Below are 25429 nucleotides of genomic sequence, written 5' to 3'. Positions count from 1 at the left end.
TGGCCCTGTCTCAGAGTCATTGCCAGGAGCATAGTTAACATGCATGTTGGACGCTATATGGGCTCTGCTCGTTTTCTCACCATCCCCATGATGGCCCTGTGCATTGGCCTCATAATCCCCATTTCATGATGGAGGAAGCCGGGGCTCAGATGAGGCCATGCCTGGCTCCAGCGTGGTAAGGTGCTAAGTCAGAGAGGATGCAAGCTTGCTGGGAGGCCCCCGGGGGCAGAAATTACAGTGAGGACTGGAGGCTTGCTGACATTCATCAGGTATGTGCTGGGTAATCAGCACCGTCGCAATGGCTTAATTCTCAGAGCGATCCTGTTGGGTGGATATTATTAATTTTCCCCCTATTAACAGACGAGGATTCTGAGCACTCGATCTATTTCTCAGCTTCGGTTAACATCACTGATGAGGCACTTGGTAGAACCAGGATTTGACCCTGTGAAGTCCTCTAAGATCCCCTTTGTAATGAGGAGGCAGCTTTCGGTTGAGTGAGAGGAAACACCTTCTCGCCATTCAAGCGGTCAAAAAAGGGAACAGGTTCTTCCTGGAGGTAAGGAGCTCTCTGGATGCTGAAGGGAACCAGTGAACAGGTGGGTGAGCACCTGTCAGGGATGCCATCTGGAGCCTGGCAGACAGGAAGGGGGACAACGGCTGTGCTGAGGTCCCTAAGGCCCTTCTCTGGGTCTATGGCCAGAAAACTCTCCTCTCTAATCAGAGGGTGTGGTGGCAGTTCAGAGAGACCAAGGGACCTGTGCTCTAACAGGGAACTAAGGGGGTGGGGAGGGAAGGTGGTCACAGTCTTGAGTCTCTTTCTTTCACTCAGCAGGTGTGCGGGATGAGGACTAAGAGTCTACTTTGGGCAGAGAGATCCTACTGATGTCCCTGGTCCAGCCTATAGGATCCACCCAGGCCATGGGATTCTGTGTTGAGATTTTTAAGCCCATTGATGACACTTGATTCCTCTTCTCTCCCTACAGAACATGTGGGAAGAGATGTCTGTTTACCAGACTAGAGTATTCCTGGGTCCCTAGCCAGAGGACTGTCCTGATCTTACCCCTTCTAACTCTTTCCAACTCTAAGATCTTAGAACACACACTGGAAAATTCCCATGATGGCTCTCATCTTTGGGAGGTAAGAAGCTCCCTGAATTTTGAGGGACTCAAGGAACAAACAGGTGGATGACCACTTGTCAGGGATGCTGTCACTGACACGATGGAAGAATTCTGGGGTTTTGAAAAGACAGCCATTTCCACACCCCAGAGATAAGCAGGAATGCATCTCGGTATAGTTTTTTTGTTTGTTTGTTTTTTAACCAAGAGGGATTGTTTCCTGTATATATAAAAAACCTAGAATTAACTGTATGAATAAACTTGTCAAAGGCGAAGCCAGACCAGACACTTGTGAGAAAGGTTTATGCGACCATGTAACAGGCATCCTTTCATTCGTCACTCTGTCACTACATCAGAGTCCCCAGTCCCACTGCGTGCTTCTCCTTCTTCCCTTGAACGTGGCATTTGGATCTCTTCATAGAAAACCCTGTCGCATTAAAAATGAAACAATTTATTTTGGAAGCAGCAAGAACCACCCTACCCTTGGGGCTTTTTGCCAAGTCATCATCTTTGACTGTTCTGACCCGTGAGGAATGACAGATGTTTAAAAAAAAAAAAAGCACAAAGCCCACAGGCCTCCCCCAAATGCTGTCCCTTAGAAGGAGTTCCCAAACCAGGGCTTAATACATAACCTAATTGCAGGTCCAACCTCCCCCCAAAATGTAGTCTTAACTGGTATGTCAGGAATTTTTCAATCCTGGCCTGGGATCCTGCCCCCTGCGTCCTCTCCACCCTGAGAGGAAAGACAGATAATCTGAAGAGAAGAAACCTTGCCTTTCCCCCTAGAAAGCTCTTTGTCAGAGGGAATCATCTTCTTTTGCTAATAACATCTTGCCCCACCCTCCTAGAAGAAGCTTCCATTTTGTAGGCCTCCTTGGAGCACCTTGCAACGTGCCAGATGGGGGCTGCTGGACTCACGGATCATTGAATGAAGCCAATTAGATCTTCAAATTGACTCAATTGATTTTTATTTAACACAGAAAATGTACTTTCTGCTAGTGAACATCCAGTCATGCTTGGGGCAACTTCTGGTGGAATGAGGACATCAGATAAACAGCCTCTGGCAGATGCCCATGTCCTCTGGTTCCTTTAATGTTAGGGACCATCACACTCCTTCCTGACTGCGCGTATCAATGAAACCAGCAGATGGCAAAGGAACCAGCCAAGAAAAGATGAATGTTTTCATTCAGTGTCTGAGAAAACTAAATATATATATATATGTATATACGTACATGTGTGTGTGTATATATATATATATATGTATATATATATATATATATACACAGACATATATATATATATATTTTATTCTAAAAACACCATGTATAGTAATTACACTTTTGAGGAATTCAGAAGAAATAATTGAGACCAAGAGCAGACAATAGTTGTTTAAACTACAGGATGAAAAATAATAATTATTTGCACTCACGTGGCTTTGATGGTTTGCAAACAGCTCTCACCATTCATTCATTCATTCATTCCTCACCCTTTATCACCCGCGCAGGAGACTCTCGCCCTCCAAGAGTGCACCTCCACTGGCCTCAATGTGCATGGACAAAAATCACTGTGAGACACTGAATATCACAGCCTGTGGCTCTGCACTGGGAAGTGGAGTGGCCAAGGTGAGTGACATGCAAACCCTCGGTCTCTGTCTGGGGTCAGAGTGATCCCATGGCAACTTCAGCTCCAAGAAACAGTCTGAAGGCTTTTATTCCCGTTGTACCAAGAAGAAACCAAGGTTCAGTGGCATTGTTTTCCAACAATACTTGTGCAGAGAAAAATGCCTCAGAATGAGTTTGTCATAATTCTTTCCACTAAAGTAAAAATGAGTGATTAGTTGCCATTAGTTATCCTCAGCTATGAAATGAAATGAAATAAAAACGGAAGTACACACTGAATGTCCCATTTTTATGGGACATCGAGCTATGTATTTGGGGGAAGATACAGAACCAACAAAAAAAGGATGGTCCCTATATTTAAAGAGCTTCAAATTGAGCTGGAAAATCAGGCAGGTGCACCGCGTTGTGGGTCGAAAGAGGACAGTGTTTGAAATCACGATACCAAGGTGTTTGAACTGCCACAGATTAGATGCTGACCTTGATGTAAGACCTTCCCCGTGAACATCCATTTCCCCACGAGCAGGAGGAGGCGGCTGGACCAGAAGCTCGCTCTGGGCCGCTTTAATGCTCAGGGACCTCAGGCACACGGGCCATCAGAACTGAAACCCAGTGCCTCGGACTCCTCACGTGGGCTCCTTCCCAGCCGGGTGGCCAGCCAATAGCACCCTGGTCCAATTTGACCTGACCCCAGACTTCTAGGGCTCCCCGTGTCCCCCAAGCAGGTGCACATCTTACCCAGCCCCGGAGCAGCTCGTAGGCCGTGACACCCAGGGACCACCAGTCCACGGGGTACGAGTAACCGGGGCCTCCGTCCACGTACACCTGGAACACTTCTGGGGCTGCCAAAGACAGGACAGAGAGAAGGTCACCGCGTGCCACAGTTTACACTCACCACTGCTCAGAGAGGGCACACGGGGGTGGGGGGGACAGGAACTTGACTCTCCGAGGGCAAAGCCAGGACTCTGTCCACTGTGCCATGTGGCTCCTGCCGTCTGTAAGCCACAAGCGGGCATCACAGGAAACACTGGTGTGGTCCCCGGGGAGTAGGGGTGTTGCAAGTGTGTGGGGGAGGGGGTCTGCTAGGGCAGAGGTGGGGTAAGTCCCCTGGAAGAGGTGGACTGGAGGGGCATGACTCCGTCAGCATGAACAGAGGTGGGGTAAGGTCTGAGTTAAGATGAAGAAACCACACCTTGTAAATGTCCCTCTGCCTTTGGCACCAACACCAACTGGGTCAGGCGTCCCAATAATGGGGGACACTTAGAACCCATGAAGCCTGCTGCCTCTCACAGGAAACAGTCTTAGGTTGGCACAGGTAGGATCTACTATGAAACTCCCAGGGTAGGCATAGCCACAGAGACAGAAGGCAGATTAGGGGTTGCCCAGCTCGGGGGAAGGGGGAGAGGGGAAATTGGGAGTAACTGCTTTGTGGATGTCCGTTGCGGGAGATGACAATGTTCTGGAACTGGGGAGAGGTGGAGGTCACATAACATTGAGAATGTACTAAATGCTACAGAGTTGCTCCTTTATAATGGGTAATTCTGTGAATTTCACCTCAGCCGAACAAAAAGTGAAGGCTGGAGGCCCCAGGGTGATGGACCCTTATTCTTCAGAGCACTGTGCTTTTCCTGGGGGACCCTTGGCCTTCAGGTGCTCTAATGTGCTGAATGTGCGTTAATCTCATTGCACCACGCCCAAATCCCTGGACCAGGAGTGTGTCCATGCTCTAATTGCTTGTAATGACTTCCAGGAAAATTTTGTGAAATGTGGATCCTTTCCAGCAAATTAACTTGCAGACATAATTCCATCTTGAAGTTGTCAGAGCAGGCAAATTCTGTCCCTTGGAACCACAACACTTTGTGATTAAAGATGTTTCAGCTCAATTTTCAGACCGGCATTCAGCAGGCATGGGAACGGGGAAGGCTGGGTGAGGCGGGCGAGGCAGGACATGCACACTCCAATCGGGGCTCTTGAGTTAGAAGCTGGACGCGTGCCTCCAACCAGTGGCCAGACTCTAGCTTGCCCTGTGACCATGCTCCCCATTTGCTCTGTATCTTACAGCTCACATTCTCCCTTGGGTTGTACTGAGAACCTCTTCACAAGAGCCCCCACGGTCATGTTTGCCTCGGACTCATTTTACAGATGAGGTTCAGAGAGAGACAGTGGGATGAAGGATGTCACACAGCCAGGAAGTGCCAAGCTGAGGTGTGCCTCATGCATGGACAGAATCCTTGTTTGAAGTAAAATTCATATTAATATTTCTTTAAGTACACAAAGATACACAGTTGAAATTAGGGGGAGGTAGGATTGGGAATTAGAAGGAATGTCTCCTTCAGTTATTTGAGACTTAGAGAGAAACCAGTGGGCTACGCTGAGGAACAGGAAGCAGGACGGTGTGGCTGGACCAGAGTTTAACAAGTTACATAAGCTTCTCTTTGCCTCGGTTTGATGAAATGTGAATAATAAGAAGAGTTTCTTCACTGGGCTGTTACCAGGATTAAATAAAAGATTATGTGCCAAGGGCTCAGCCCCCTGCCTGGCTGGGCTGGAGTGGGTGCTCCAGAAATCTAGGCATGGTTTTCATCAGTAGAATGGGCATTCCAATCTCTTCGGTCACTTTTAGCCTCATGACCATCCACCCCATCACCCAGAGGTCTGGGGACCATCGTAAATTTCATCCAGATGCTGAGTTGTGCATTTTTAGCCTCTTGATGTCTGCCCCACCCTTCCATTGTAGATCAGCTTGATGTCAAAGGTGGTGATCTCACCTTTTCATTAAGCACCCTATGAGCAACTAATTGATTTCTTAGCAGGCACTCCCACCTGGATCCCACTGTGAGTCTGAAACTGAGCTTCCATCTCGAGGGACTTCCTTCCCTGCATCTCAGTCTGTGTACCTGCCCTCTTCCCTCTGTGCTGAGAGTTTTGGAACATCGTGCTGTCTGTGCATTCCCAGGGCATGGATGGCTGTCTCCTGGCCTAGCCCGTATGCTCAGACAGTGCAGGAAGCAGGAATGTGCCCATGAGTGCAGGGATGGCTGTTTGTGCTGAGGTGCTCCCCACAAATCCTTGTCATGCCCAGCAGCCCCAGCCCATTTGGAATTCAGGGCACAAGCAGCATTCTGTCCTGGCTGTCATGACCAACCAAGTGACCAATAGCTGCGGCCTGTGACATTCTTTCCTCCCCTACACACTGGGACTGATGACAGAATATGAAAAACATTTTTGCCATAATCCATATGCACCAAAATGACCACTTTGGTTGTCCGGAATCATAGTGCATAGAAGCAAGAGCATCAGGTGGGTGTAAGTTGCAAGGACAGGTACGAGACTCCCCTCACATGTCAATGAATGAATGAGTTGTCCATTTTCCCTGCTGAGGGTTTTTATCCTTTTTTAAAAATATTTTATTTATTTATTTTTTATGGTGTTATGTTAGTCACCATACAGTACTTCAATAGTTTTTGATGTAGTGTTCCATGATTCATTGTTTATGTATAACACCCAGTTCTCCATGCAATACGTGCCCTCCTTAATACCCACCACCAGGCTAACCCAACCCCCTATGCCCCTCCCCTCTGAAACCCTCAGTTTGTTTCCTGGAGTCCATAGTCTCTCATGGTTCCACACCCCTTCTGATATTTCCCCCTTCATTTTCCCCTCCCTTCCCCTAATGTCTTCTGTGCTATTCCTCATGTTCCAAATATGAGTAAAATCATATGATAATTATCTTTCTCTGTTTGACTTATTTCACTCAGCATAATCTCCTCCAGTCCCATCCATGTCGATGCAAATGTTGGGTAGTCATCCTTTCTGATGGCTGAGTAATCTTCCATTGTATATATGGACAATATCTTCTTCATCCATTCATCTGCTGAAGGGAATCTTGACTCTTTCCACAGTTTGGTTATTGTGGACATTGCTGCTATGAACATTGGAGTACAGATGGCCCTTCTTTTCACTACATCTGTGTCTTCAGGGTAAATACCCAGTAGTGCAATTGCTGGGTCATAGGTAGTTCTATTTTTTTTTTTAAGATTTCATTTATTTATTTGACAGACAGAGATCACAAGTAGGCAGAGAGGCAGGCAGAGAGAGAGAAAGGAGGAAGCAGGCTCCCTGCTGAGCAGAGAGCTCGATGTGGGGCTCGATCCCAGGACTCTGGGATCACGACCTGAGCCGAAGGCAGAGGCTTTAACCCACTGAGCCACCCAGACGCCCCAGTAGTTCTATTTTTAACTTTTTTAGGGACCTCCACACTGTTTTCCAAAGTGGCTGCACCAACTTGCATTCCAACCAACAGTGTAAGAGGGTTCCCCTTTCTCCACATCCTCTCCAACACTTGTTGTTTCCTGCCTTGTCATTTTTTTGCCATTCTAACTGGTGTAGGGTGGTATCTCAATGTGGCTTTTATTTGAATTTCCCTGATGGCTAATGATGATGAACATTTTTTCATGTGTCTATGAGCCATTCATATGTCTTCTTTGGAGAAGTGTTTGTTCAGGTCTTCTGCTCAGTTTTTGACTTATTTGTTTTTTGGGTGTTGAGTTGAGAAGTTCTTTATAGATCTTGGATACCAGCCTTTTATCTGTACTGGCATTTGCAAATATCTTCTCACATTCCATGGGTTGCCTCTTAGTTTTGTTGACTGTTTCCTTTGCTTATCTTGATGAAATGCAGTCTAAACTGGATCCTCTCACTGCCAGGGTAAACGAGGCAGAAGAACAAATCAGTGAGCTAGAAGAGAAGATAATAGAAAAGAAGGAAATCGAGGAGGCCTGGGAAAAACAACTTAAGGCCCAAGAGATCGGACTGACAGAGATTAACAATGCCATGAAACGTTCCAATGTCAGAATTATTGGGATCCCTGAGGGGGTGGAGAGAGAGTGCTTGAAGATATATTTGAACAAATTTTACTTGAGAAGTTCCAAACACTCATGTCCAAGAGGCAGCGAGGACCCCTCCCAAGATCAATGACCAACCTCCCAATATTTAATAGTACAATTTGCAGTCTTAGATCCAAAGAAACAATCTTAAAAGCAGTTAGGGGGAAGAGATTTCTTACGTACAGAGGGAGGAACTGAGAATAATGTCAGATCTGTCCACAGAGACCTGGCAAGCCAGAAAGGGCTGGAAAGACATATTCAGAGTACTAAATGAGAAGCACATGAAGCCAAGGACACTCTCCTGAGGGTTTTACGAACATAACCTCTCTTGCCAGCATCCTAAGAACCCAATGAGACAAGTGTTGAAATGATCTCCATTTTAAGATAAGAAAGTAGAGGTACAAACTATGGAAAGAACCTAGATGTCCATCAACAGATGAATGGATAAAGAAGAATGAATGGAATACTATGCAGCCATAAAAAATGAAATCTTGCCATTTGCAATGACATGGATGGAACTAGGGGGTTTTATGCTAAATGAAATAAATCAATCAGAGTAAGACAATAATCATATGATCTCTTTGATATGAGGCATTTGAGAGGCAGGGCGGGGAATTGTGGGAGGAAGGGAGGGAAAAAATGAAACAAGATGGGATCAGGAAGGGAGATAAACCATAAGAGACTCTTATTCTCAGGAAACAAACTGAGGGTTGCTGGAGAGGGGAAGGGATAGGGTGGCTAGGGGATGGACATTGGAGAGGGTATGTGCTACGGTGAGTGCTGTGAAATGTGTAAGACTGATGATTCACAGACCTGTACCCCTGGGGCATATAATACATTATATGTTAATTAAAAAAAAAAAGAAAAAGTAGAGGCACAAACGGGTATGGCAGCTTGAACAGTATCCCCTGAAAAGATAGCTCCAAGTGTTAACCTCCGGCACCTGTGAATGGGACCCTATTTGGAAATAGGGTCTTTGCAGATATAATTAAGTTAAGGATCTTCAGATAAAATCATCAAGATAAATTGTAGGGCCCCCCTTAACTCTAATTACTGATGTCCTTACAGTAGAAAGGAGAGGGAGATGGGAGATGAAGAGAGGTTCATGGGAGGAGGCAGAGATTGGAGTGGCCACAAGCCCAGGAACCCTGGAGCCACCAGAGGCCCAAGAGACAAGGCAGGGCCCTCTCCTAGAGCCTCCCGAGGGAGCACGGTCCTGCAGACACCTCAATATTGATTTGGCCTCCAAAACTTCAAGGGAGTGAACTATTGTTTCAAGCCACCATGTTTGTGTACTTTGTTGAGCAATCCTAGGAAATTAATAAGAGGGGCTAAGAACTTGTTCAGGCCATCCAGCTGGAGTGCAGACCTGGGTTCACCTGGCACTCAGGCAAACACACATCAGGCATTTAATAAATGCACATCGATTGGCTCTTCTACCCCTGACACCATAGAGCTGGTCCAGCTTACTGCTTGCATGCTTCAGAAGCAGAGACAGCTTGTGGCCTCAGAACATCAGCACAGCACAAATGAAGGGTTCTTTGGAAACCATCCCGTCTGTCATCGTCCCCCCTGTTTTGGAACTGGCTACCGGGTTGGATGAGGAGGAGTGGCTTGCTTCGGCCACTCACCCTCCAGCTCTATGGTCAAGCCTAGAACCACTGATCCTGATGCCCAGGTTCAGTAGTCCCACTGTTGTAATGGTTAAATTCCACCGTCAGATGACTCCACCACGCACAGCTCTTGTGCCCCTTCCTCCTCTGTGCTGATGTGTGGCCCTTGCTCAGATCTCCTGGTGGCCTCCTCACCAGTCTTCAGGCCTCCAGAGTCATCTTCTCCAGTCTGTCCTTCTTGCTTCTGACAGGGGAGTTGGTTTTCTGACATAGGACACAGACCACGGTAGTACCGAGCTTAAAGATTTCCCTGTCCTCAGGGCTATCTCACAATTGGCGTTCCTGGGAATACCACCTGCTCTGTGCAAGGTGAATACATTTTGGAGGAGGACGGATTCTCAGGGTCAAACGTCTCTGCGAAATGATGAGGTTCAACCATGTTTATTCCTGCTGGACTTGTCAGAGCCTTTAATGGGCTCATGTGCTTTACTCACTCTCAAAAGTGGCCTATTCAATAGCAAACATGGTCTGGAAATGTGACTTGATCCTGGAGTCATTTTTAGTTTTAGTGGAGTGATTGAAGGGATTAGGGCCAGCAACCTGTGTGGTTAGGTGAATTTAACTTTCGCGGTCTGGCATTCAGTGCCCTTAGCTTCTACCCATAGATCTTCCAGGCTCTACTATGGCCCTGGGCTTACCCACCCCACCCTGGGCTCTAACCTCTCACGCTGCTCACTATTCCTGGAACTCCCCATCTATCTTTCTGTCTGTCTCTTGTTCTCTTCCCTAATTCACCAGGGCTATCTCAAAAAAGGTACAGCTAAATTGTTATCTCCTCCAGGAAGCTACTAGGTCCCAGGTACTATAACATGCGTTCCATGTGTCATCTCCTCCTCAAAATACCCCTCTAATATTATTATTTCCTGTGATCCCTCTCCCTCTTGATTAGATTTGGGTTTTTCTTTTCTTTTTTTAAATTATTTTTTAAAAGATTTTATTTATTTGACAGACAGAGATCACAAGTAGGTGGAGAGGAAGGCAGAGAGAGAGAGGATGAAGCAGGCTCCCTGCCGAGCAGAGAGCCTGACGTGGGGCTTGATCCTGGGACCCCGGGATCATGACCCAAGCTGAAGGCAAAGGCTTTAACCCACTGAGCCACCCAGGCGCCCCTAGATCCCACCTTCCCTAGGCATCTCTTGATGGCAACATTCACACCCTCTGCTGCATTTTTGCTTATTTGTCTGCTTTTCATGGGACCCTAAGCTCCCTGAGGGCAGGAACTGTCATGATGTCTTGTCTTGGTGTTCATGCCTGCCTGCCATGAAGAAGACAAGTGGGAAAGGTTTGTTGACTGACAAAATGAATGATTATAATACAAACCACAAACTATGTACCTTGCTATGTACCAAGCACTGTTCTAAGCTTGGTACATTGCTAATAAAAACAGCTAATCTTTATGGAGCATCTGCATGTAATAAACCTTGCTTTAAGAGATTCATAAGTGTAAGTTGTTGAATCTGGCTGCAGAAAAAACAGGATGGGCAAACACTGCCACGGCCAGGACTGGGTTTTCCCTGCAGGACAGTGAGTGAGACAGCGTCCTGCCTCCCCAGGACAGCAAATGACAAACCAACCAGATAAGAAGAGTTGGTTATGGCCTTGCCCAGAATGATGTCCAGGATCCAAGGTCTGGATACCCCTGATTGGATTAAAGATGAACAAAATGCCCCAAGTCCTTCTTGATTAAAACTTCTTGGCAATGGCCTGGTGGGGGAACATTCAATCCTGAATCTTCTATCTTCAGCCATTGGAAATGCCACCTCTCACTACCATCATCATACACAAAACAGTTATAAAGAACTTTCTAGGGCATAAAGTTCCTTCATATCTTACCCCTATGCAGCCCCAAAAGACCCAACCCACAGATGGAGAAACGGAGGAGGTAAAGGGGTAATTTCAGGGTCATGGAAACTGTGAGTGGAAAAGCCTGGACTTGACCACCATTCTTACAACTTTCAGCCTAGTGCCCCAAACACCTGTTCCTTTATTACCAAGAGCCATGATTTTGGTGACAACACCAAGAGTTGCAATACTCATGTGGCCACTTATGGAGTGTCCACCATGTGCCAGAAGTCACGTTTTTTTACGTATATTATTTATTTCTCGGCAAAGCTAATATTTACAGAACATGTCCTACTGTGTGTGTGTGTGTGTGTATAATTTTATTTTATTTTAATTTCTTTTCAGTGTAACAGATTTCATTGTTTATGCACCACACCCAGTGCTCCATGCAATATGTGCCCTCCTTAATACTCACCACCAGGCTCTCCCACCCTCCCACCCCCCGCCCCTTCAAAACCCTCAGATTGTTTTTCAGAGTCCATAGTCTCTCATGGTTCATCTTCCCCTCCAATTTCCCTCAACTCCCTTCTCCTCTCCATCTCCCCATGTCCTCCGTGTTATTTCTTATGTTCCACAAGTTTTGCATGTGTTAACTCATTTTACCCTCAGAAGGACCTTGTGAGGCAGTGATATTATTATCTCTAAACTTGGAAGCTGAGGCTTGGAGTAGTCAAGTTACATGCCTGGGTGATGCAGTGGGGAGACTCAGAGCCTTATTGAGCCCCCCTCCCTACCCCTTTCTTGGGGTTCATTCAGAAGGATGATAAAAATCCTACCATGTCTCCTTCAAAATCCAGACATTTTCCACCAGATTACACCGTGCTTATGCTGAAATAAAAATAATTCTTATATAATATTATATATATTAGGAATTATTTTTATTTCCACACACACAATATATAATATATGTTTTACATCCCCAAATCTCTACAAGGTCATTGTGTTAAATCTGCTAATCCAACTGGAGCTGAAGCCAAGGGCATGTATGAAGATCCAGGAATTCTACATTGGAGGACATTAGGGTTTCAACATAACCCAAAAGAAAAATAACTAAGTGGCTCACCATGAACATGCACACTGATAAAAATGATTTAAAATCTTATGGAAATCAGCTCCTGAATCACATTCCTTGACAGTGCCCGTGTCCTTCCCTGCTGCATCCCCAGGATCTTTCATGGAGCCTGTTGTGTGTTGCACACCCCATGAGTACTTGTGAGCATGCTGGGCTAACAAACTGGGCTGCCTTCCAGAGTCATGGAACCTATGGCTGCTTTTCTAGCCCAGCCCAGTGGCTTGGGAGGACCAGCCTCACCTCCCACTAACATCTCCCCACTTCCACAGAAATATAAATACCCATGGGGTGGGATCAGCCACCCTAAGTTAACCACGCCAGACTAAAAATATGAGAAGAATACAATAGCTTCTTAAGTTTTAATTATGATCCTGCTAGTTTAGCTCTATGGATATTGCTGAAGGCTTTGAATGCCACAGCAGAGTGTGGCATGCTAGCCAATGTCTTGCCTACAAGCTGAGAGGCTTCCAGGATCTATTCCTACACGTAATTGCCTCCTTGACTGGGAACATAGAATTAACATGTTTCAGTCTAGAAGGGAACTTTGTGGTAATTTCCTACCTCCCCTACAGTTTCTAAATGAAGGAAGTGAAGCCAGTTGGAGGTGTTTGGTGATTTCTGGCCCACTGGGACCAGAACCCAGGTGTTCTACCTGTTTGGTCTTTATTAATGGCAAGACCCTGTCTCCAGCTTGTACATTCTGGCCAGCAGGATGGCCAGATCTGTGCATCCAGCTGCCTCATGGACACCTCTACCTGGCAGTCCTGTGGGCACTGCACACTCAGCCTGCCCAAGCAAACTCGTCCCTCTCCAACTGTCCTCCTCCTGGGGTCTCAGTCTCAGCCCTATGGTCAGCTCGGTTGCATGAGTCAGAATGGGGGAGTCTCCTGGCTTCTACCCCTTCTTCAGTCTCTGCTTTTGATAATTTGATTCGTTCTAAGACTTTCATTTTCCTCTTCCAGAAACTTCCTCTCTACTCTGTTTCATCTCTGCCTGGACACACCATGGCCTCTCACCTACTCCAGTCTAGCATTCTTTCTTTTCTTCTTTTTTAAAATTATATTATGTTAGTCACTGTACAGTACATCATTAGTTTTTGATGTTGTGTTCAATGATTCATTATTTGCACTTAACACCCAGTGCTCATTACAACATGTGCTCTCCTTAATACCCACCATCAGGCAAACCCATCCCCAAACCCCCTCCCCTCTAAAACCTTCAGTTTGTTTCTCAGAGTCCACAGTCTCTCATGGTTCATCTCCCTCTCTGATTCCCCCGCCCTTCATTTTTCCCTTCTTTCTCCTAATGACCTCTGTGCTATTCCTTATGTTCCAAATATGAGTAAAACGGTAAGATAATTGACTTTCTCTGCTTGACTTATTTCACTTAGCATAATCTCCTCCAGTTCCATCTGTGTTGATGCAAATGGTCAGTAGTCATCCTTTCTGATGGCTAAGTAATATTCCATTGCATATATGGACCACATCTTCTTTATCCATTCATCTGTTGAAGGACATCTTGGCTCCTTCCACAATTTGGCTATTGTGGACATATTATGAACATTGGGGTGCATGTGGCCCTTCCTTTCACTACTTCTGTATCTCTGTGGTAAATGCCCAGTAGTGCAATTGCTGGGTCATAGGGTAGCTCTATTTTTAATTTTTTGAGGAACCTCCATACTGTTTTCCAAAGTGGCTGTATCAACTTGCATTCCTACCAACAGTGTAAGAGGGTTCCCTTTCTCCAAATCTTCTCTAACATTTGTTGTTTCTTGCCTTATCAATACTCTAGAAACTACAGAACATTTATTAAAGAAATCAAAGAAGACACAAAAAGATGGTAAAACATTCCATTCTCATGGAACAGAAGAATAAACATTGCTAAAATGTCTATGCTGTCTAGAGCAAATCTGTACTTGCATTGCCATCCTGATCAAAATACCAATGGCATTTTTCAGAGTGCTGGAACAAACAAAATTTGTATGGAATCAGAAAAGACACCAAATCACCAAGGAAATTTTGAAAAAGTAAAACAAAGCTGGCAGCATCTCATTGCTTAATTTCAAGCTATATTACAAAACCGTGATCACCAAAACAGCATGGTACTGACACAAAAACAGACACATAGGTCAATGGAACAGAATAGAGAGCCCAGATATGGACCCTCAACTCTATGGTTAACTAATCGTAGACAAAGCATTAAAAAATATCCAATGGGAAAAAGACAGTCTCTTCAATAAATGGTGCTGGGAAACTTGGACAGCTATGTGTAGAAGAATGAAACTCGACCAATCTCTTATATCATACACAAAGATAAACTCTAAATGGATGAACAACCTCAATGTGAGACAGGAATCCATCAGCATCCTAGAGGAGAACATAGGCAGTAACCTCTTCGATATCAGCCACAGCAACTTCTTTCAAGATATGTCTCCAAAGGCAAAGGAAACAAAAGTGAAAGGAACTTTTGGGACTTCATCAAGATAAAAAGCTTTTGCACAGCAAAGGAAACAGTCAACAAAACAAAGAGGCAACCCACAGAATGGGAGAAGATATTTGCAAATGACATTACAGATAAAAGGCTTGTATCCAAGATCTATAAAGAACTTCTCAAACTCAGCACCCAAAAAACAAATAATCAAGTCAAAAAATGGGTAGAAGACATGAATAGACACTTCTCCAAAGAAGATAAATGAATGGCTAACAGACACATGAAAAAATGTTCAACATCATTAGCTATCAGGGAGATTCAAATCAAAACCACATTGAGATACCACCTTAATCCAGCCTGGCATTCTAATCCCACCTCCATCTGAGTCAGCAGAATCAAGGAAACAGAGGGGTTAAAGATGTGAAAGTAGGAATTTTTCAGGCCTGCAAATGAACCTCAGCTCCCCTGCTTATTGGTACAATGGCCTTGGGCAAGCTACTCCACCTCTTATTTCTACCTCAGCTTTCCTCATCTGAAAAAAGGAATAGCAATATTTGCTACATAATGTTGTGAAGAAAAATGAAATTGTGAATGCATTTATTGAGCCCATAGTAAGTGCCAGTAAATGCTATCTAATTTTGTTGTTGTATTATTATTACTTATGTGTTCAAATCATGTAATTTAAATTCTTTCCAAGTTTTTCTATTTGCTATAGAACAAAGTTCATAGGCCCTAGCACAAGAATTCCTAAAGACCAGTTCCAACCTCATGCTTGGGTACTGCCTTTATTATATAGCTCATTATGCCAACTGCAAAAGTAGGATATTCTTTACTTTTAATTATCTGTAACTTGTCTGATAATCTGTACCCTATTTTTTATACTCATGAACTCCTACTCATACTTCAAGACCCAGACCAAATTTCATTCCCCCTGTGGAATATTCAAGGAATCTCATGCTATTCCTCTGTTCCCCCCTTTACCCCCCTCTCCTGGCCAAGTATATCAATCTATGTTCTGGATTCTCAGCAAACCCTGGTCTGTACCTACCTTTCAGCACTGATCATGCTCTAATTTAATTAATGGCATACATTTCCACCTTCCTCACTGGGCTGTGAACCCTTTGAGGGTTGGGATATGACTAAGTCAGTCCCAGAGGCCCAGGGATTAGCATGAAGCTGATCTAGAAGTAGATGCTCAATCCATTATAGCAGCAAAGAAGTTGGTCACAGAGACCTCATTTCAAATCTCAGTGGCTACCATTGCTGGCTATTTGTAATTGGGCAAGCACCGAGCCCCTGTAAAAGTGTCAGATTCTGTGGAATAATAATAGTTCCTACTGCTTAGTGAGATAAAGTATGTGATGCATTGAGTAAAGGGACAGACACATAGCAAGTTCTCAAGAGATGTGAGCTAGTTACCATTATATCAACTCATTATTGCATGAGCAATGAAATGCACACATAAATGAGAGCCCAGCTCAAAGGATACATGTTGTACCTATTCCCCCAATGATTCAAGAGCTCCATCACAATTCTTTGCATTAAAGTGTGCTGAAAAGCTGTGGAAAACAGAGATAAGCAGCATGCCTGGTTTTCTATCTAGATCCCTTGGGAGTAATTTATATTTCTTTGGCTCTGTAGCTAGCCAGATGAACTCAGGTGTCACATGCTTACATATTACACTGAGACAAAATGAAACTGCTGTGTCAGTCTGATAACTTCTCCCTTTCCGGGACATTAGCAGCATTAATAGCAACTGAAAACTGGTTTCATTAAAGTACATGAGGTGTTGCTCAGGGGTTGACCATTAGACTTCACAAGTCTACATGAGAAGAGGAGAGGAGAAGTGTCATTGGCCAAAAAGTAAAAACAGAAGCTCTGAGGAGATGCAGAAATAAATGATGTGCCAGGACCAGAAAATGACTTCACGTGAAACATGTCAGATTAAACTAGTAGATTAAAAAAAAAAAAGTTTTTTAGACGTTTTCCTAGAGAATGATGTTCTAACTGGAAGCATAGATTTATACTCAGTGCATTTTACACAGTCAATATGTGAAATAGGGGCTCTACTAGCATGTTGTGCTGATAGAAGGGTTCATTTATGTAGTGCCACTCTCTTAAAGTATTCCATATTCTCTGTTTATCGAAAAAATTAACGATTTTTGTTATTTATTTGAGAGAGAGAGGGAGAGAGAGAGAGTGGTGGGGAGGGGCAGAGGAAGAGGGAGAGAGAATCACAAGCAGGCTCCCCACTGAGCAGGGTGCCTGATTTTGGCCTCAATCTCATAACACTGAGATCATCACCTGAGACAAAGCCAAGAGTCAGATGCTTAACCCATTGAGTCAGCCAGGCACCCTGAAATTAATGCTCTTTAAAATTTCCCACTGAACTTGCTATATATGGAAACCAAAAGCTTGGACATGGCATTCAGGTAGTACATGATCTGGCCCCACACACCTCTGCAGACTCATTCTCCTAGCCTACTTTGCTTGGGCCACACTCGCTTTCTCTTAGTTCTTTCTATGTGACAAAGCTCCTTTTTTGCCTCAGGGCTTTGGCAAATGCAATTCTTTCTGCAAAACTTTTATATCCCTTTATACTGAACAACATCTGTCATTTTTTAGGACTTATCTGAAAAGTTACTTCCTCAGCAAAATTACTTTTGACCCCTCCAATTTAATTCATCTCTCTTTTCCATCATATCAAAGACCTCAGACAATTCTGCTTCTGTTCAAAATGTAGAAGTTGGAAAGAGCGTCTCTCCCAGCCTAACAATGAGAAAAATCTAGATCATCATTTTTTTTAGATCATTAGGAAAACCATAATTTTTCTCAAACCTGACTAGTCAGAAGTCTAAGGAAAGACAGTTATTCTGAGAAGAGAGAGGGATGTGAGTACTGGCTTACCTTGGGAAGAGCATGGGAAGAAAACAGGGATGCCCCAGAAGAGGGTAAGAAACTTCTGCTAAAATGCTTACTGAATTGCTGAATGTTGTGTGCTGACTTAAGTGAGAATAGAATTGCTGTTTTCCAGATGCAAGGGGGATTCACCTTTCCTCACAGCTCTTCTCTGCTGACCTCACTGTGAATTCCTGAAAGGATTAGAAGAAGGCAGGAGGCTGTAGAAAGCTTGTCTTGATGCAGCTATTTGGGGAAGAGAGCAGTTACTGCTTCAAGAGGGCACAAAGTCCTTCCTGGATCCACCTCTCCATATCCCTATGGAAAATAATCCTTGAGCTAAAGCAGAAAGGGCAGACAATTCTGTGCCTACAAGGGCACAGGTGAATACTCACTGAGCATGAGGGGCAAGGAAGAGAAAAATAACATCCCTGCCCCTGGGAAAGGGACAAAAAAATCATCCTGGGCTCAGACAATTCATGGTTTCCCATTTCTGTGAGAGGCACATGGTCAGTGAGAAAGACCCACCCCCAAGACAAGATGATGGATTACACAGAGCCCGCATAAGACTGGTTGAGCCAAAACAACAGGGAACATGTACTCCTCTCCCCCTGCCACCTCAACCAGACCAAGTATCAAGGGACAAGAAAGAGAAGTCTCCTGCCAGGGAAGAGAAGGAACAGGAATGAGACCCTCTTTAAGGCACAGGCCCAGGAGGTAGAACAGGAAAACCAAGGAAACACTAATTTGAGAGGAAGTACATTGAGGATAATCATATCAACCTAGACACAGCTCAACTGCTGATTAGATTGGCTCAGTTCTTCTACACACCTAAAGGTATAGTAGTGGGAGACACACAAAAATCTCCAGGCATAAACACTGTCCTACACACAATGTTTAGTCTTTAACCAGAAGTTATAAGACACATGACAAAAAGGGGTGGGGGGAACAACAACAAACAAATAGAATTCCCATGTGAAGAGACACAGCAATCAAAAAAACCATATTTGAATATGGACCAGATGTTAGAACTAACAGACAAGGAATTTAAAACATTTTAAAGATTCTGGTGGAAAAGTAGACAGTACACATTAAAAGATGGGTATTTCAACCAAAAGACGGAATCTATAAAAAATTGGATGGAAATGCTAATAATAATAAAAATAAACCAAACATAACACCAGAGATAAAGCATGCCTCCAACAGGCTCACCAACAGAACTTAAAACTGCCAAGGAAAGAGGAAGTAAACTTGAAGATAGATCAAACAAAATTATTCAAAGTGAAACACTAAAAGAAAAAAGTAGAAAAAAATAAAAGAGCTTCCAGTTGTTATGAGGAAACACGAAATGTCTAACACATATGTAACCGAAATTCAAGAACAGGTGAGAGAGAGAGAGAGAGGGAGCGGGAGAGAGAGAAATATGAAATACTTGCAGATAATGGCCAAGAATTTTCCAAAAAAAATTGTGCGTCATCAAACCACACATATCCAAGAAGCTCAGAGAACACCAACCAGGTAAAACAAGAAAGGATTAAAAAAACACACCTAGGCACATCACATTTAAAACAAAAGAATTATAGCAAATTTGTTGTTAGAAATATTGCCAGAAACAATAGAGTGACAAACTTGAGTGCTGAGAGAGAGAGAGAGAGAGAGAGAGAGAAAATGACTTGTGGATCCAGAATTCTGTTAACATCTCTTTTTAAAATGCACACAAATGAAGACTTTTTCCAACAAACAAAAGAATGAAGAAGTTCACTACCACTAGGCTTTCACTACACAGATTTTTAAAGGAAGCCCTCCAGGTAGAATGAATACGATACACTACGGAAACTGAAGCTGCACAAAGAAATAAAAAATATTGGAAATGGGAAAAAGGAAGGTAAAGAGAAAATCATTTTTTCTTACTAACCACTATAAATATAATTGACTGTTTGAAGCAAAAATAAAATCAATTAATTATGTATCTACAGCACAAAAAAACAAAAGATGGGTGGGAGGCACTGGGAGTATATTATTCTAAGATTCTTACATTATACATGAAGTGGTCTGATTTCAAGGTAGATTCTGATTGATGATGTATATTATATATATAGGGCAACCTCTAAACTATATTTTTTAAAATAGAGGTATAGATACTAACCCAGTAGGGAAGTTAAAGTGGAATCATTCATAATGATCAAGTAATCCAAAATAAAGCAGAAGAGCAGCAAATGAACAAAGAACAAATGGACCAAAGAGAAGAAAAAGTGAGGTGACAAACTGCAATCCAACTATATCAATAATTATATTAAATATAAATGGTCTAAATATCAATGGGAAGGCAGAGATTATTAGATGGATAAAAAGACTGCCTACATGACATGTACTTAAAATTTAAATGTATAGGTTAAAAATGAATGGATGGAAAAAGACATCATCAGGGTGCGCTAGAAAAGACTATTAGCTCATCTCTCCCCTCCTCTGTGTTTGTTGATGTCACACTGATTACTTGAAGTCAGTCATGGTAGGAGGACTTACATCACAAAAATCAGCAAAATCTACAAATCTGTCCCCTTCTTCTCCTCCTCCTCCTCCTTTTCTTCTTCTTCTTCTCCTCCTTCTTCTTCTTACCACCAGAGAGATAGTTGCTAAACATTTACCAGCACACCACTGGAAATACCATACAAACATTAACAAAAGAAAGCTGGAGTGGCTATATTAATATCACACAAAGTAGATTTCAGAACAAGGAACAAGAGGGATATTATATAATGATACATGCAGCAATTTACCAATAAGATGTAATAATCCTAAAAATGTACACACCTTACAGCAGAACATCAAAATACATGAGACAGAACTGCAATGCAAAGAAAAATAGACTAATTCACAATTACAGTTGGGGATTTCAACACACTTCTCTTAGTAACTGATATAACAAGTAGACAGAAAACCAGTAAGAATATTTAGGGCCTAACTGATATTTATAGGCAACACGACTAATAAAGAACATACACATTCTTTGCACAAGAACATAGAGTGTTCACCAAGACCATATCTAGACCACAAAACTAACTTGACCAATTAAAAAAATAGAAAAGAAATCATATAAGGGATTTCTCTGACATCACAGAATTAAACAACATCAACAACAGAAAGATGGATAGCAAATTCCCAAATACTGTTGAAAATTATGAAGTAGACATCTAAGTCACCCATGGGTGAAAGACAGAGTCACAGGGAAGTTGGAAGGTATTTGTAACTGAATGAGAATGAAAAACATAGTGTATCAGTGTTTGTGGAATATAGCTAAGGCTGGACTTAGGACAGAATTGACAGAGCGTTAAATGTTTATATTGGAGAAAGACAAGACTCAAATCAATAATTTGTATTTCCACCTTAAGAAACTAGAATAAGAACAAATTAAACCCAAAGCAAACAGAAGAAAGTAATAAAAATCAGAGAAGAAATCCATAAAACAGAAAATCAATGAAACTAAAAATCGATTCTTTAAAAAGGTGAGCACAAGTGATAAACCTCTGCCAAAATTATCAGGAAAACCATAGAGGGAATACAAATGACCACTCAGGAATGGAAGAGGAGACATCACTGCAGAATCAACACTCATTAAAAAACATAACAAGGTGGGGTGCGCCTGGGTGGCTCAGTGGGTTAAAGCCTCTGCCTTCAGCTCAGGTCATGATCCCAGGGTCCTGGGATCGAGCCCTGCATCGGGCTCTCTGCTCTGCAGAGAGCATGCTTCCTCCTTTCTCTCTCTGCCTGCCTCTCTGCCTACTTGTGATCTCTCTCTGTCAAATGGATAAATAAAATCTTAAAAAAAACAAAAACCAAAAAACATAACAAGGGAATATTACAAATAACCATAAACCCAAACATTTGTAAGTTTACATGAAACACAGAAATTTCTTGAAAGACATAAATGAACAAATCCTACCTAATATTTATTTACTTCTTCTGTCTTAATGAGAAATAGATAAACAGAATAGACCCATGTCTAGTAAAGAAATCAGATTCATAATTTAAGAAGTTTCCTGGTAAGAACTCCAGATCCAAATATCTTCACTGGCCAATTCTACCAAACAGATGCTAGAAATAATACCAACTCTACATGAAGTTTTCCAGAAAGAAGAGAAGGGAATATTTCCCAACTCACAATGCCAGTACTACTCTGGTATCAAAATTACACAAAGATGTTACAAGAAAAATAAAACTAAAATGTTCCTCATTAACCTGGAGGTAGATATTGTAAATGAGGTATTAGAAAATTGATTCCAGGATCATTTAAATAGGAAAATACATTATGACCAAGTAGGATTTATTCTGGAAATATAAGGAAGTTCAACCTTCCAAAATCAATGTATTTCAACAGATTATAGAAGAGAAACTATATGTTTTTCTCAATAGGCTGAGAAAAGATACTTCATAAAATTCAACATGCATTTATGATTTTTTAAAAATCCCTCAGAAAATTGGAAAAAATAGAAACTTCCTCAATCTGATAAAAAGTAACTAAGTACAAAAAACTTATAGCTAACATCATACTTAAAGGTGAAAAGACTAAATGCTTTCTCACTGAGATCAGGATCAAGGCCAAGTGTATTAAATATTCTAGCTAGAGCAACAAGGCAAAAAAAAAAAAAAGACATGTCGATCGGAAAGAGGAAATAAAACTACCTTGATTTTCAGACATGATTATCTACATAGAAAGCTCAAAGAATTTACTACCAAAACTAGGGACTGAAAAGTGAGTTCAGCAAAATTACAGGATATATAATCTCTTCCAGTCCCGTCCATGGGGAGATGGAGAGGAGAAGGGAGTTGAGGGAAATTGGAAGGGGAGGTTAACCATGAGAGACTATGGACTCTGAAAAACAATCTGAGGGTTTTGAAGGGGCAGGGGGTGGGAGGTTGGGGGAACCAGGTAGTGGGTATTAGAGAGGGCACGGATTGCATGGAGCACTGGCTGTGGTGCAAAAACAATGACTATTGTTACGCTGAAAAGAAAAAAATAAAAAAAAAATTACAGGATACAAGGTCAACATACAAAAATCAATTGTATCTCTATAGATCAGCAATTAATGATTGGTAAGTAAATTTTTTAAATTTTTTATTTAAATTCCAGTTAGTTAACATACAGTGAAATGTTTGTTTCAGGTGTACAATGTAGTGATTCAACACTTCCATGCAATGCCGGGTGTTCTTCATAAGTGGACTCCTTAATCCCCATCACCTATTTCCTCCATCCTCCATCTACCTCCCCTCTGGTAACTATCAGTTTGTTCTCTATAGTTGAGTTTCTCTCTTGGTTTGCCTCTCTTCCTCTTTTTTTTCTCTTTGTTCATTTGTTTTGTTTTTTAAATTCCACATATGAGTGAGATCACATGGCATTTGTCTTTTTCTGACTGACTTATTTCACTCAGCATAATACTTTCTGGCTCTATCTATGCCATTGTAGATGGCAAGATTTCATTCTTTTTGATGGCTGAATAATATTCCAAAAATGCATCTATATCTATATCTAGATATATCTCACATCTTATATGTACCCTGATGTTTATAGCGGCATTAGCCAGCATTGTCTACAATAGCCAAATTATTGAAACAGCCCAGATGTCCATCTGCTGAGGAACAGATAAAAGAAGGCTGTAATTAATTTTTTTAAAGTACCATTCACATGCCTCCAAAAATCTGTAAGATACTTAGGTAAATGTAACAAAATATGTGCAAAATCTGAAAACTATATAATGCTGATGAGAGAATCTCAGGTGCCGTAAATACATGGAGAAATATTCTGTGACTGGAAGAGTCCACATTGTTCAGGGGCCATTTCTATCTATACTCATCACAGATTCAGTGCAATCCTAACAAAAATTCAGCAGAGTTTTTTTTTTTGTTTTTTTTTTTTAGAAATTAACAAGCAGATTCTCAAGTTTCAGTGAAAAGGGAAAGAATCTAGAATAGCCAAAATAATTTTGAAAAGAAAAAGAGAGTTGGAAGACTGATTTCAAGTATTATTGCAAAGGTACAGGAAAAGTATGATACCAGGTAGAGCCTCAACAAATAGACCAATGGAACAGAAAAGAATCCAGAAATAGACCCACACATTTACAGTCAATTGAGTTTTGACAATTTGGTTGCAAGGCTGCAAAGGCAATGCAGTAGGAAAAGAACAGTGTTTTCAACAAAGGTTCCTGGAACAATTGGATAGCTGTATGCAAATAAATAAAGCTCTGTCTTCGCCTCACACTGTACTAAAAACTAAATTAAAAATGCATGTAGCTTTACATGTGAAATCCAAAAGTATAAAACTTTTACAAGAAAACAAAGAAAAAAAATCTTTGTTAACTCATGTGAGGAAAAGATATTTAGATACGACACCAAATACATGATCAAGAAATAAAATCTCCTGGTGGTGGACATTAAGGAGGGCATGTATTGCCTGGAGCACTGGGTGTGGTGCATAAACAATGAATCTTGGAACACTGAAAAAATAAAATTAAATTAATAAAAAAATAAAATCTCTTAAAAAACTGGACTTCATCTAAATTTAAAACTTCTATTTCTAGAAAGATTCTATTATGGCAAAAGAAAGACAAGCCACTGATGGGCCAAAATTTTTGCAAAACACCTATCAGATAAAGGACTTATGTGCAGGATATATAAAGAATTCCCAAAGCTGAATTAATAAAAATCATTAATGGGAATGATTTGGATAGACACTTCATAAAGAAGATAAATAGATGGCAAATAAGCAAATGAAAATATGTAGCACACCTTTAGTCATTAGGGACTTGTGAAATAAAACTACTCCCTGCCTATTAGAAGGGCTGATAAGAAAGCAATGACCGCAGGGCAATAACCCCTGTGCTGGTGAGGGTGTAGAGAAGCCAGAGCCTTCATAAGTTGCTTGTGGGGATATAAAATGGTCCAGCCATCCTGGGTAACAGTTTCTCCATTTCTCAGGAAGTTCAACATACGCTTACCATATGACCCGGCAATCCCACTTCTAGGTAATTATTCTAGAGAATTGGAAACTTAAGTTCACATAAAAACCTGAAAGCAAATGCTTATAGCAGTCTCATTCATAATTACGTACAACTGGAAATAACTTAAGTGTCCCTCAACTGGTGAATGGATAAACTCATTGTGTCTATTCATCCAATAGAGTTCTACTTGCCAATCCATCAAAAGGGAAAGCTACTGATAGCCAGCTGTGGAAAGAGCCGAGATACCCTTCAAAAGACGAACGGATAAAGAAGATATGGTCCATATATACAAGGGAATATTACACCTCCATCAGAAAGGATGAACACCCAACTTTTGTATCAACATGGACAAGACTGGAGGAGATTATGCTGAGTGAAATTAGTCAAGAAGAGAGTCAATTATCCTATGGTTTCACTTGTGGAGCATATGCAATAACATGGAAGACATTAGGAGAAGGAAAGGAAAAGTGAATTGGGGGAAATTGGAGGGGGAGATGAACCATGAGAGACTGTGGACTCCGAGAAACAAACAGGGTTTTGGAGGGGAGGGAGTGGGGGGATGGGTGAGCCTGGTGGTGGGTATTAAGGAGGGCACATATTGCATGGAGCACTGGGTGTGGTGCATAAACAATGAATCTTGAAACACTGAATCAAAAACTAATGATGTATTTTATGGTAACTAATGTAACACAATTAAAAAAAGGGGGAAACCTACTGAAACACACAAAATGAATAAATCTCAAATGCATCATTTAAAGTGAAAAAACCCAGATTTGCTAGGGTGCCTGGGTGGCTCAGTCATTAAGCATCTGCCTTCACCTCAGGTCACGATCCCAAGGTCCTGGGATGGAGCCCCACATCGGGCTCCCTGCTCAGTGAAGAGCCTGCTTCTCTCTCTCCCTCTT

At 42.1% G+C, this 25429-nt stretch overlaps 1 protein-coding gene across 1 annotated transcript in view; it reads right to left on the bottom strand.

Annotated features, from left to right (window-relative positions):
- The window catches only part of STK32B (serine/threonine kinase 32B), a 368267-nt gene that overhangs the window by 32196 nt on the left and 310642 nt on the right, over positions 1–25429 (bottom strand). The window contains exon 7 of the mRNA XM_032855239.1: positions 3470–3573. Coding sequence (XP_032711130.1) covers positions 3470–3573 — 104 coding nt within the window. The remainder of the gene's footprint in view (positions 1–3469; positions 3574–25429) is intronic.

The sequence above is a fragment of the Lontra canadensis genome, unplaced genomic scaffold (assembly GCF_010015895.1).
Source record: "Lontra canadensis isolate GAN:19392208 unplaced genomic scaffold, GSC_riverotter_1.0 scaffold1, whole genome shotgun sequence".
In the NCBI taxonomy this organism is placed as follows: Eukaryota; Metazoa; Chordata; class Mammalia; order Carnivora; family Mustelidae; genus Lontra; species Lontra canadensis.
The sequence above is the reverse complement of the archived record's forward strand: the minus strand, read 5'-3'. Positions and strand labels throughout refer to the sequence as shown.